The sequence below is a fragment of the Lethenteron reissneri genome, chromosome 58 (assembly GCF_015708825.2).
Source record: "Lethenteron reissneri isolate LAM-NWPU_2019-01 chromosome 58, ASM1570882v1, whole genome shotgun sequence".
NCBI classification, from domain to species: domain Eukaryota; kingdom Metazoa; phylum Chordata; class Hyperoartia; order Petromyzontiformes; family Petromyzontidae; genus Lethenteron; species Lethenteron reissneri.
Window position 1 is genome coordinate 3,560,511 of NC_083836.1, and position 14,291 is coordinate 3,574,801.

At 44.5% G+C, this 14,291-nt stretch overlaps 1 protein-coding gene across 4 annotated transcripts in view; it reads right to left on the reverse strand.

Moving 5' to 3' along the window:
- The window catches only part of LOC133357487 (von Willebrand factor A domain-containing protein 5A-like), a 43,399-nt gene that overhangs the window by 13,197 nt on the left and 15,911 nt on the right, over positions 1–14,291 (reverse strand). For all 4 annotated transcript variants that reach the window (XM_061575442.1, XM_061575446.1, XM_061575444.1 and 1 more), the window contains exons 5-11: positions 11,768–11,931; positions 11,268–11,376; positions 7,421–7,572; positions 7,006–7,094; positions 5,666–5,810; positions 3,369–3,448; positions 1,189–1,303 (exon numbers count right to left, since the gene is read on the reverse strand). In XM_061575442.1, the coding sequence (XP_061431426.1) occupies positions 1,189–1,303; positions 3,369–3,448; positions 5,666–5,810; positions 7,006–7,094; positions 7,421–7,572; positions 11,268–11,376; positions 11,768–11,931 (854 nt within the window). The remainder of the gene's footprint in view (positions 1–1,188; positions 1,304–3,368; positions 3,449–5,665; positions 5,811–7,005; positions 7,095–7,420; positions 7,573–11,267; positions 11,377–11,767; positions 11,932–14,291) is intronic.

Genomic DNA, 14,291 nt, shown 5'->3' on the forward strand with positions numbered 1-14,291 from the left:
GGAATTTATATGAGGAGTGTTGTGAACGAAAGACAAATAAAGACCCGGATTCCAGAAGTCGCTTCCACGACCTTTATCACACATGTTAGATGTTTAATTCGTTCCGATAGCATCGAAAGTTACCCTTTTTCACCTAAAAACATACTTTATAATATTTAAACAATGGATAATAATACATAAAGATAGTAACAACATTAAAACACATGGTATAAAAAGAAACATGGTTAATCAATGCATTAATGACTACTTACTGTACCTACAACAGCCGGTCATTAATAGTCTTGATTTAAAGCTTTCGTGATTGCAGGGATTCATATTCTTGGTTCTTTCGGTAAAGCCACATAGAACGGAAAATAATAAAAATATAAAACAATAAAATTCTCACAACGTTCCGACTGCAACACAAGCAATCATCAGAAAATTTCATATTTTCTTGCTGTGGATTTCACACCTGATGATGATTGCTTGTGTTGAAGTCGAAACGTCGTGAGAATTGTATTGTTTTATATTTGTATTATTTTATTATTTCCCTTCTACGTGGCTTTACCGAAAGAACCAAGAATAGGGGAATGGTCGGTAAACGAACACATTGGGCTCTATAGAGGCACTACACTACAATACACTATACACTTCTATACACTACACTACTATACACTACATATTGGGCTCTATAGAGGCACTACACTACTATACACTATACACTTCTATACACTACACATTGGGCTCTATAGAGGCGCTACACTACAATACACTATACACTACTATACACTACACATTGGGCTCTATAGAGGCACTACACTACTATACACTATACACTACACATTGGGCTCTATAGAGGTACTACACTACTATACACTACACTACTATACACTACACATTGGGCTCTATAGAGGCACTACACGACAATACACTACACACTGGGTTCTATTGAGGCCCGTCATTAAGCAATTAGTCATTAACAGGGGTGGTCGAAAAGACGGGTTCTACCTGTATGTTGAAGTTCAACGTATATACACTCACACAGAGACCCATAGACTCACACAGAGACCCACAGACTCACAGAGACCCACAGACTCACACAGAGACCCATAGTTCATTGTCCTTTCCCGCACCTTCGATTAGCAGGGTTGGCTACGTACGGTGCGAAAGAAGTTTAACATACGCACGCGCACGATTTCTGTACCTCACCTTGGCCTGAAGACGATCAGAGCTTGTGACAAACTCCGAGAGGCCCTTTCCAGCGTGTGCCACCTGCTTGATGAGCTCAGTGGAGACACTCTGGCCAATCCCAAACGCAAAACACCTGCGCACAAGAAGACAGCGTCGTCGTCGTCATCAGTAGCAACAACATCAATTACCCTTCTTCTTGGTTCTTTCGGTAAAGTCACGTAGAAGGGAAATAATAAAATAAAAAATATAATAAAATAATTCTCACGACGTTTCGGCCACAACGCAAGCAGCCGTCCTCAGGTGAAGAACAGGTCTGTCGGAAAGACAGTTTCAGACACTGTCTTTCCGACAGACACTGTCTTTCCGACAGACCTGTTCTTCACCTGAGGACGGCTGCTTGCGTTGTGGCCGAAACGTCGTGAAAATTATTTTATTATGTTTTATTTTATTTATTATTTTATTTTATTATTTCCCATTTATGTGACTTTACCGAAAGAACCAAGATGATGAATCCCTGCAGTCACGAAAGCTTTGAATCGAAACATCAATTACATGAAAGTCACTGTTAAAAAAACATGCCCATGTTCGCATTCATCATCATATACAACAGCGGCAGTGTCAACTACATCAACGTCACGATCGGTGACATCCACAACATTGAAACCATCAAGAACAAGCACAAAGATCTCCCGAAAAGCCTTAACAGACTGTTTGGCCAAGTGCTGTTAGCGAGTAGCACCTATGAAGGCTGGCACGGCACACGAGGGGGTCGGTGGCCAACACCACGCCTGGCCGCTTTTGCCTCCCTAGTGGCGACGATTACACACCTCACCAGGTACTCATTTGAGGCAGAGTCGACCTAGGGGAGGCCCAAGACCGGTTCAGACAATCGTCACCGGTGTCGACCGTCGGCGGGAATCGAACCCGGGCCGCCGGGTTGCTAGCGCAGCGTGGCGCTAAATCGCTGACACCACCACCACGCTCCCCCACCCATCGATCACGTGACCACATTGGGCAGCACACTCAATGAGCACACTCACCGCACATCTCAGCACACTCACCGCACATCTCAGCACACTCACCGCGAATCTCAGTGTGGGCTGACACAGGCGTGACAGAGGACAGAGCACAATGGATTTTGCTCGCCCTAACCCCTCTGTTGCACTACAACACCCCCTCACAAGTGTAAATAGAGTACCTATTGTTAATGAGTCTTTCTTGCCATATTATACAGGGTGCTTACATATATTTTTTTACACTTCTGAGAATTTGTAACAACACCACAAGACATGTTTCTCCGGGCTTTGGAGACCACCTGGAGAAGATTCCAGGCCACGCGTTGACAATGATGGCGAACAAGTGGTGACTGACTTTTTGAAGCTATTAACAAAACATTTGTTATCATGTTTCAGTGTATTATCCGTTCTTTTTCAATAAAAAACGATAGTCCCATATAAATGTTAACATTTTTTTGAAGCACCCTGAATTTCATTGTTTTTCTTGCTTAGTTTTTTATTCACCGCGCTCTTTTGCCTACATCGAATATTTTTCTTCATAGCTGCCGCACCCGTCCTAGAGGAGAGCTTGCAAGCGTAATGACGTTCCGACATGCGTGTTTTCTTCGGTTACCAAGAGCCTTTATTTCGGACACAACACTATTATTATACTATTATTCCTAGGCCCAGACGCGTTCCCGGTAAACCCCGTCGTCATAAACCGTTTCGTCGTAGAATGGGACCCCCTATTCTCCCATCGACAGTGGAAACGGGAGAAACATCCGTTGCTAATGCGTTTTTTTTTCTCCCTTTTATCGGCCGTATTTAGCGGGGTCCAATAAGTGCAAATCCACACCATTTTTTTTTATAATAACAACAGTGCGCACGCCAATCACGTCGGGCAACGAGACCGACTCTGCTCAGATGCGTTCGGGAGTCGTGTTTAATTTTGTTGTCCTTCCTTCGCACCACCGATTAGCACGGCTGGCTACGTACGGTGCGAAAGAAGTTATATGTACGTACGTACATACATGCAACACACACACGTGTCGGGAAGACCCGTCCAAAATACAATTTTCTGTATTGTAAATCGATCCATGGTGGTGGCCATTACACGTAAACATGGATCGTCGTAAAACCGTAGAGACCGCCTGGAATTTATTTCGGGAACATCACATCATTGGATGACGCGCGGTCGATCACCTGTGGTCCATGGAGTGATGTTTCACCGTCTGGATAACGCCCTGCGTGTTGTCGACCATGCCGTCCGTCAGCAAGAACAGCTGCAATTGCACAAGGCAAGGGAAAGTCACGACTTGTGTTCGCGGCGGCTTCGCGTTCACGGCCGCGGTGGACAAACTGCGACGTAGAGTCCATCGCCGGATGGAAAAATCTCGTTCATGAATCAAAGGTGGTGGTGGGGGGTTTGTTTGCCAGTAAAAGGGGGAACGAGTGTAACCCCTGGACAATTCATAATGAAGGTTTTTTGGGCTTAGATCGCGTAAGTATAAACCCGCCACCAGCCGACACAGCCAACCTGCGAGGGTTTGTCACGGAAACAAAATGTGCCAATTAAGTTACTAGTTCGGCAAACCGGTGTGTTAGAGAATAAACTCACAACTTACAATTTGAGTACGAAGTTTCGCTGGTAATCACATCTAGCATCATCGGGAGATGTTTCCAGAATCGGCTGTGTGGGGTGGTGGTGGGTCAACGATACATTTATATTTCGATTTAAAGCGTTCGTGACTGCAGGGATTCATATTCTTGGTTCTTTCGGTAAAGTCACGTACTGAAAGAACCAAGAATGACACATTTATACTTATGCGATCTAACCCAAAAAGCCTTTATTATTAATAATATCGGTCGCGAAACCTTACGTGTCAAACTAACCGCTGGACAAGTCGTTTTTTTTTTAAAGCCATCCAAATAAGTTTGTGAGTGTTATGCCTGTCCTGTAAACATTTTGCGATTATAAAAATTATCTTAACACCTGCAGCACCACCACCACCAAACTAGACAAAAATGATCATCTCCATCGACTGCCCATATGCAGGAGCAGCGTGCGTGAGTGCACGAAACACGAAAACTTGATTGAACAAAACCTGAAAAGGGAACAAAGCACGGAGAGCGAGGGAAATAAGAGTACGTGGATTACAGAACATATGCAGGGTAATTCCACTATTCAAGCTTTTAAAATACAAGCAGGCAGCCTTGGGGCAGGACACATCGGAATAAGGGATGACGGCATATGGCTAAAAAATTAACCCGTAAAAACAAAGTTTTTCACTATAAATCCTTTATATGCGTGGCGGCTAGAGTCCTCTCGTCCTCTGGCCTGAGATGGCTGCCACCTATGGGTCAGATGATTGCCTGGCACCATTAAGCAATTGGTAATTAAATATAATTTTATTTTTTCCTAAAAAGTGTAAAATTTTGGGAAAAAAATTTCACGCAAATTAATTGTCACGCACAACGAGTCTGTGTGGAAAATGTCAGCTCGATTGGATCACGGGAAGTGGGTTAAAAAACGACCGAAAGATTTGCACGGTCGTAAGCAAGCAAGCAAGCACGCAAGCACGCAAGCAAGTGAACTTAATATAAAGGATTTAAAAATAATGACGGAATGGCACGCGCAAGAATGGAAGACGTCACTGAATGAATTGACCATGGCTGACGATGATGATGATGATCGTGACGTTGACAAAGGCTGCAGGGCCAGGAGATATCACCAATCCGGTGGAGGCTACTGGGTCCTCAGGGATTTGGAAATTCTCACATTTAAACTAAACAAACACATTCCTGCGGAGGGAGCTGGTAAGAACGTTGGGTTGCTCGGTCAATGGGCAGGGTCAACGGCGGCGTGGTGTATTCCGCAAATATGGCCGACTGTGAGGGAGGGCACAAGCCGGCGTGAGTAGGTTAAACGTTGAGTTTTATAAGGGCACCACGGGGTGACCAGCCCCTCCCCACCCAGCCCCACCCCTCCCCACCTAGCCCCACCCCTCCCCACCCAGCCCCTTCCCACCCAGCCCCTCCCCACCCAGCCCCTCCCTGCACAACGGACAGACGGACACAATAATCCCCTGTGGGCTGGTGGAACCAGTGGGTTCCTACCAGTAAAATATATTTTATTTTACCAGGTAAGTTCCACTCAGCTACATAGTTGTTTTTCAGAAGCTACCTGGCCACAAATAATGCTCAACGTAATGGCTTATCATGTGGATATGTGTCGCAGCCAAACATTCTAAAAGCACGGCGATTCTAAATGTCGAGGGGGAAAAACCGAAGGACCCGTAGAAAAATCCACGCGACCACGTGGAGAGAGACATGCAAACTCCAAATATAAAGCAGGCATCAGGGTCGGGATCGAAACCCACGACCTCCTGTATACCAGACGAGGCAGTTAACATCTCGCCACCACGGCGCCCGCGATTCCACCCGGGAAAACCAGGACAGGTGGCAAACCCCTCCCCCCCCCCCCAAGCTCTCACGCGTACCTTGCGGGGGTGCTGTGGCTTGCAGGGCTGCTTGCAGATGTCCACTAGAGGGCCCATGATGTTCGTGCCGCCCATGTTGGCGTCCATGCCGCACACGTGCTTTAGGGCGGTGTCCATTGTCTGCTGGTCGTAGGGCATGCTCTCGCTGGGAAACGTTTGGTGCGGAAGTTTAGGTCGCGCCCTCTGCGCCGTTCCATTCACTTTCTGATAGTGCGTTGTCTTTGAGCTGTGTACACCTTTTGGCGTCCTCTGGTCTAGCACCCATTGAGACGAGGCTCAATAGAAAGCTGTCTCTGGTGTGGACCAATCAGTTTCAAGGACAATGCATTTATTATCAGAGTGTGTTTTTTGTTTGCGTTTTGACCACAAATATTGTGGTTAATGCACACATGATTCCTTGTAAAAATATTTCAGTTTTGTTGCCAGAAAAAAGGGGGAAAAAACCCTTATTATTGGAACAAAAGGTGTTAAGGTTGGTGCAGCTGGGGGCTGGCGTGCAGGGCTATAAACAGGGCGACCCGAGTTCGATCGCCGGCGACGGCCAATATCAGTGGCAAGCGATATCGGAACCAGTCCAGACACTCTTCCCCAACCCGAACCAGGGAAGAATGGTGAAGTACGGTCATAAAAACAAAACATGACCAACACGGCAATGGGGTATCCTGAACCCAACAGTGTATTGAGAACGTCTGGAGTTTTCTTTTCCTCGAGATAAAGGTGCAAACCTCGAAATTGCTTGCTCATGCAACTGTTGGTAGAAGGCCCTCCCTCACGTATTTTGGACTACGTGTTAAACTTAAACAGCCGCGTGGACAGAGGCAGTTGTGGGGGAAAGATTTTTTTAAAGACGTGCCCCCTCTTGCTTCAAACTACTGCGACCAGGAGATGAAATCAAACCGGCGACCTCCGGATTCATCGTCCAGCATACTAACAATCGCATTGTCCTCAATCAGGGGTGGGGAACGTCCGGCTCGCGGGCCGTATGAGGCCCGTGAAATCATTTGGTGTGGCCCTGCCAACGCAACCGCATGCGAGACTCAAAATTCAATAAATCTAGGAGCAAAAACTGGAAAAGCAGTTGCGAGTAGCACCAACATCATCAGTACCAGCTAACATCACACGCCTCACCAAAGAGAAGCAGTTACAGCCACCGCATTAGGGGCGAGTTAATTAAATGTTTGACCAAATATAACAGGCTAATTTTTAAGTTGATAATTTCGTATGGCCCACGAATGATGTTATAGATATCCAAATGGTCCTTGGCAAAAAAAAGGTTTACCACCCCTGTCCTAAATAATCTCCTTGAAGGCGGGTGGGGGGGGGGGGGTCACGGAACTTACGTGTAAAGGGATCTAAATCGGCTGCCGAAGCTGTAGATGTTGAACAGGCAGCCGAGGGGCAGACTCTTTAAGAGCAGAATGAGCGTTTCCTGCAAACACAACGGCAAAACACAAACTCAGCCACTCGGCGTTCACATCACATCGCACATTTGCGCCGTTCTCCGAGCGTTACACGTACGCCCAACTCCTGTCGCACCGCGCATCGCCAAACGTGCTCACGTGACTTTATGAATCCTTGCAGTCACGAAAGCTTCAAATCTGGAGTTATATTATTGGTTCTTTCGGTAAAGTCACGTAGAAGGGAAAGTGATATCGGAACACAAGCAATCATCACCCACGACCTCCTGCATACCAGGCGAGGTAGTATACACACACTTGTGGACCTGACCATGTTGATGAGGCTTGTTCGTGGTACCTTAGCATTCATGATGGGGTTGTTGTTCATACTGCCGGAGCAGTCTATGATGAAAATGAACTCCCCATGTTCGGCGGTTGGCACTTCCATCTCCTCCATTTCACCCGGGTAGAAGTTCAGCATAGCCACGGTGTCCGCCAGGAATGAGACCTCTGACAAAGAGATGTAGGGGTTATTACGGGGAGAAAGGCGGACAGAAACACGTGGGTGTCTGCACCCACACACGGGTGTCTACATCCACGTCCGCATCAGTTAACCCTGGGGGGGCCATGGGGGGCGCTGTGATCCCCCATAGCCCCCACCCCTCGGAGAGGATTCCTATAAAAGGCGGGGAGCCAGAGGGCTCGGGGCCAGTGTGTTAGAAGCTTCACCAGTGAAGACTGAAGACCGGCAGAAAAGGCCCTGGGACTCCCCTGGCTCGCTGTCCTCGTCAGGGCCGAGCAGGGCAAGCCAGTGGCGCGGTCCCAAGAGCGCCAGGACCGCTGCTCTTGTAAGAGCACGGCCTGGTTAGCTGGGTGCCGGGATCCGTGCTTGACCAGGGCCGGATCAGATAGCCTCCCCTAGCACTCATAGCGGAGGACTGGGAATAGGACAGTCAGGGGATAGTGCTAGGGGTGTTTCCCATTGAGTATGGGTGAAGGGACCGTTACCCCTTCAAGTGTTGTTACCGCCTTTGGTTAAATAAAAGAGTGTGCCTCAACTACGTCGTCTGACTCACTGAGAACTCACTACAGAGACAGCGGCGAAATCATGAAGCAGCGGCATCAGGAGCGGCATCACAAGGTCGCGCGACAGCACAACAAAGCACAGCACGATCGCGGATGGCGGACGTTGACAATCGAGACTGCCGTTAGCACCACCATTCAGGCAGCGTCCCAAAGCTCCCGTAAACAACAACGGATAAATTTCGACTTAAAGCTTTCGTGACTGCAGGGATTCATCTTCCTGGTTCTTTCGGTAAAGTCACGTAGAAGAGAAATAATAAAATAATAAAAATAAAACATAAATAAAATAATTCTCACGACGTTTCGGCCACAACGCAAGCTGTCATCCTCAGGTGAACAGGCCTGTCGGAAAGACAGCGTCTGAATGACGCTGTCTTTCCGACAGGCCTGGTCTTCACCTGAGGACGGCTGCTTGCGTTGTGGCCGAAACGTTGTGAGAATAATTTTATTATGTTTTATTTTTATTATTTTATTATTTCCATTCTACGTGACTTTATCGAAAGAACCAAGAAGATGAATCCCTGCAGTCACGAAAGCTTTAAATCGAAATTTAATTATGTTATGTTTAATTTTTATTATTTGATTATTTCCATTCTACGTGACTTTACCGAAAGAACCAAGAAGATGAATCCCTGCAGTCACGAAAGCTTTAAATCGAAATTTAATTATGTTATTATGGTTTATTTTTATTATTTTATTATTTCCCTTCTACGTGACTTTACCGAAAGAACCAAGAAGATGAATCCCTGCAGTCACGAAAGCTTTAAATCGAAATTTTATTATGTTATTATGTTTTATTTTTATTATTTTATTATTTCCCTTCTACGTGACTTTATCGAAAGAACCAAGAAGATGAATCCCTGCAGTCACGAAAGCTTTAAATCGAAATTTAATTATGTTATGTTTAATTTTTATTATTTGATTATTTCCATTCTACGTGACTTTACCGAAAGAACCAAGAAGATGAATCCCTGCAGTCACGAAAGCTTTAAATCGAAATTTAATTATGTTATTATGGTTTATTTTTATTATTTTATTATTTCCCTTCTACGTGACTTTACCGAAAGAACCAAGAAGATGAATCCCTGCAGTCACGAAAGCTTTAAATCGAAATTTTATTATGTTATTATGTTTTATTTTTATTATTTTATTATTTCCATTCTACGTGACTTTATCGAAAGAACCAAGAAGATGAATCCCTGCAGTCACGAAAGCTTTAAATCGAAATTTAATTATGTTATGTTTAATTTTTATTATTTGATTATTTCCATTCTACGTGACTTTACCGAAAGAACCAAGAAGATGAATCCCTGCAGTCACGAAAGCTTTAAATCGAAATTTTATTATGTTATTATGTTTTATTTTTATTATTTTATTATTTCCCTTCTACGTGACTTTACCAAAAGAACCAAGAAGATGAATCCCTGCAGTCACGAAAACTTTAAATCGAAATGCAATTATTTTATTATTTCTGTTTTTATTATTTAATTATTTCCCTTCTACGTGACTTTACCAAAAGAACCAATAAGATGAATCCCTGCAGTCACGAAAGCTTTAAATCGAAATGCAATTATTTTATTATTTCTGTTTTATTATTTAATTATTTCCCTTCTACGTGACTTTACCAAAAGAACCAAGAAGATGAATCCCTGCAGTCACGAAAACTTTAAATCGAAATGCAATTATTTTATTATTTCTGTTTTATTATTTAATTATTTCCCTTCTACGTGACTTTACCAAAAGAACCAAGAAGATGAATCCCTGCAGTCACGAAAACTTTAAATCGAAATGCAATTATTTTATTATTTCTGTTTTTATTATTTAATTATTTCCCTTCTACGTGACTTTACCAAAAGAACCAATAAGATGAATCCCTGCAGTCACGAAAGCTTTAAATCGAAATTTTATGATGTTATTATGTTGAATTTTTATTTTTTTATTATTTCCCTTCTACGTGACTTTACCAAAAGAACCAATAAGATGAATCCCTGCAGTCACGAAAGCTTTAAATCGAAATTTTATGATGTTATTATGTTGAATTTTTATTTTTTTATTATTTCCCTTCTACGTGACTTTACCAAAAGAACCAATAAGATGAATCCCTGCAGTCACGAAAGCTTTAAATCGAAATGCAATTATTTTATTATTTATGTTTTATTATTTAATTATTTCCCTTCTACGTGACTTTACCAAAAGAACCAATAAGATGAATCCCTGCAGTCACGAAAGCTTTAAATCGAAATTTTATGATGTTATTATGTTGAATTTTTATTTTTTTATTATTTCCCTTCTACGTGACTTTACCAAAAGAACCAATAAGATGAATCCCTGCAGTCACGAAAGCTTTAAATCGAAATTTTATGATGTTATTATGTTGAATTTTTATTTTTTTATTATTTCCCTTCTACGTGACTTTACCAAAAGAACCAATAAGATGAATCCCTGCAGTCACGAAAGCTTTAAATCGAAATGCAATTATTTTATTATTTATGTTTTATTATTTAATTATTTCCCTTCTACGTGACTTTACCAAAAGAACCAATAAGATGAATCCCTGCAGTCACGAAAGCTTTAAATCGAAATTTTATGATGTTATTATGTTGAATTTTTATTTTTTTATTATTTCCCTTCTACGTGACTTTACCAAAAGAACCAATAAGATGAATCCCTGCAGTCACGAAAGCTTTAAATCGAAATTTTATGATGTTATTATGTTGAATTTTTATTTTTTTATTATTTCCCTTGTACGTGACTTTACCAAAAGAACCAAGAAACAACAACAGATAAACGAGAAGTGCACAGCAAGACGCCGGACGGCTATCGGATTAATTCCCCGGATACGCGAAGGAAGATCTCTACAAACTCACGGCGTCATTAGTTTTATTTTATTGTTATTTTTTATTTTTTTCACCTACATGACTTTACCGAAAGAACCAAAGAGTATGGATTCTTGCAGTCACGGAAACTTAAAATCGAGAATAAAATCTCTACAGTCTTGCCGCCCACGACAGATGCCGGTTAATAAAAGCATTCCGGATGGCAAAAAGTGCCGGACATCGGAGCTTTTCCTGTACTGCCACCCGCACCCTCAACGCATTCCCCCGACCCACGCGCGCACTCACCCGTCGCTGGGAGTCCAGGCTCGATGAGCGCAAACGGTTGATGCTTCTGCTCATAGTAAATCAGCACCTCGATGTCCTGATCAAACTTGAAGTCTCCTTCGAGGGACACCTGTTGGGAGTAACAGGCCAGAAAAAAGGGGAGAAACCCTATTATTATACGTCGCAAGAGTTGGATTGAAAACGGTGGGAACGGCTGCCTCGGCATAGCATCATCATCGCATGAGGCGGGATGCTGATGGATGCTTCCAGACGCTACCCACGCCCCGCGCAGTCTTTGTTCGGTCTGCGTTCGCATCTCGCGTGTTTTTGCGGACTGTGGTTCAACCCATATTACTTATTGTAACGCGAATTTTCAATAACGCGGCGCTCGTCGGGAAAGCAACTACCACAGCGCTATAGGAGAACGTACAATATTGCGTTTTACCAGCAAGCCAAAACAAAGATAACCCAACGGGGGGCGGGAGGGTGGGGCGGTAACCGTTGAAAGCGGTGGGACGCACCTGGGCCGAGGCTCTGTCAGACTCGGCGAACGCAGCAGGCCCCAGGAGGCCGCTGGGAGAGGAGACGTCGCGGATCCCCCCGGGGTTCTCGGCCGTGAGCGTGAACGACAGGGTGTAGGGCACGTCCTGGGACGGCGCCAGGTACGATACTCGGTCCGCCATGCCTAGGGGCAACAAAGCAGAGGGTGCGACATCGAGTGACTGTTTCAACAAGTCTCCACGACCGGCGTTGGTTTGGGTTAGATCGCGTAAATGTCGGTGCCTGTCGTTAAACCCGCCGCCACGTGAACGAAAACGTGCCGATTCGCACACCGGTTGCGTGTTGGGAGAGTAAACCCACCACTGTGACATTTCGCCGGTAATTACAACAACGAGCAGCGTCATCAGGCGAGACAACCAGAGCTGTGGAGAGATCATCCTGTTTCAGTCTTAAACAAAAACCTCTATTATAAATGGATATTGGTCCGCGAAAGCCGAATACAGTAAAACCTTAGATTGCGAGTAACTTGGTCTGCGAGTGTTTTGCAAGACGAGCAAAAAATTTAAATAAATATTAATTTGATAAACGAGCGAGGTCTTGCAATACGAGCAGTACGTGTACACGCTTTGTCTGCCGAGCGTCACGTGATCACAACTGATGTACGAGTGCTTTGGATTATAAACACGTTTCCAGAACGAATTATGCTCGCAATCCAAGGTTTTACTGTAAGTGTTAAACGGTTCAAGGAAGCCTTCGAGTTTTGTTTCGCTTCAAACCAGGCGAGAGGTCAACATACCAACGACAGACTCACTCCCAAGAGTGTCCCGACGAAAAACACGAAACGTATCGCCCTCATAATATAAAGGTGCAGCCTCTGCAACTGCTTGTTTACGGCACTGCTGGCAGAAGGGCCGTCCCACTAGAGGGAGCCCTGGAGGCCTTCCTCTCTCCCACGACAGCCAGACACGATGGAAGAGGTGGCGGGGGTGGGGGGGTAACCCCACCACGCGTCCCGCCCATCGACTGCGGTGTACCCCCCACTCTGCATTGCTTGGAGGATAACAGGCGTGGCAATTAAAGAAGCTTGCGACGTTGCTTCGAGTGCCGTGCCGAAAAGGGGCGGCTCGACCCAGCGGGCCTCCAGATTGCAAGCCCAACCTGCATTTTTAAAATCCTTTATATTAAGTTCACTTGCTTGCTTGCTTGCGCGCTTACGACCGTGCAAATCTTTCGGTAGTTTTTTAACCCACTTCCCGTGATCCAATCGAGCTGACATTTTGCACACAGACTCGTTGTGCGTGACAATTTATTTTCGTGAAAATTTTTTTCCATAACTTTACACTTTATAGGAAATTTTTTTTATATTTAATTACCAATTGCTTAATGGTGGCAGGCAATCATCTGACCCATAGGTGGCAGCCATCTCAAGCCAGAGGACGAGAGGACTCTAGCCGCCACGCATATAAAGGATTTATAGTGAAAAACTTTGTTTTTACGGGTAAATTTTTATCCTGCGAGAATCCTTTAAGGTTTCAGGTCTTTTATCCCCCCCGAACGGTTTGTTTTGCACGTGGGAGGCCAAAGAAGGGAGCGCGCCGAGAGAAAATCGACGAACAAGAGGGGAAAACGCGTAAAAAAGTATGCGCAGATGCGTTCATAATTTGTTTCCGGCACTTGCCACTTCCCGGTCACTTTAAAGTGCAAAGGCCTTTGGGAGCTTCACAATCGTCACGTGATCCATCAACCTCCGGCTGCAAAGTGACAAATTAAAGGGCAATCTTGATTTGAAGCTTTCGTGACTGCAGGAATCAATACTCTCTGGTTCTTTCGTTAAAGTCACGTGGGTAGAAAAAATTATGAAAGAAAACACGAAGTTTCGGTCGCAACACAAGAAGACGGCCGCTTGTGTTGCAACCGAAATGTCGTGTTCTCCATCTACGTGACTTTACCGAAAGAACCAGAGAGTATAAATTGAAGGGCACTCCGTTAAAACTTTGTAGACACGTGCCTAGGCAGTCTCGTCTCGGGCTGTGTGACACAAGTTTGAAGTTTTAGTAAATTGGGGGAAAAAAATACGGTATAAAGACGTTCTTCTTCTTGGTTCTTTCGGTAAAGTCACGTAGAAGGGAAATAATAAAATAATAAAAATAAAATATAATAAAATAATATAATAAAATAATGCTTTATTTTATTATTTCCCTTCTACGTGACTTTACCGAAAGAACCAAGAAGGTGAATCCCTGCAGTCACGAAAGCTTTAAATCGAAATCTAAAGACGTTCAGTTGCAACGCTGCAGTGCCATCTCCGGCTTCATTGTTGTACGACATCACGGTGTCGGAATGCCGTAAAGATCAGCAGCCAGCTCCAGCCCTCTCTGTGAATGGTGACTAGCTGTGCGTGCGCTCTCCTACTTCCGTGCGGCTGCTGACGTGGACGCAAAGCGACACACAAACTAAAATTTCACATTCACGTAGTTCACGCCAGCTAACCGCTCCAGGAGCAGTCGAGCATATCATCCTGGCGCGGAGCATCTGGGCGCGTTG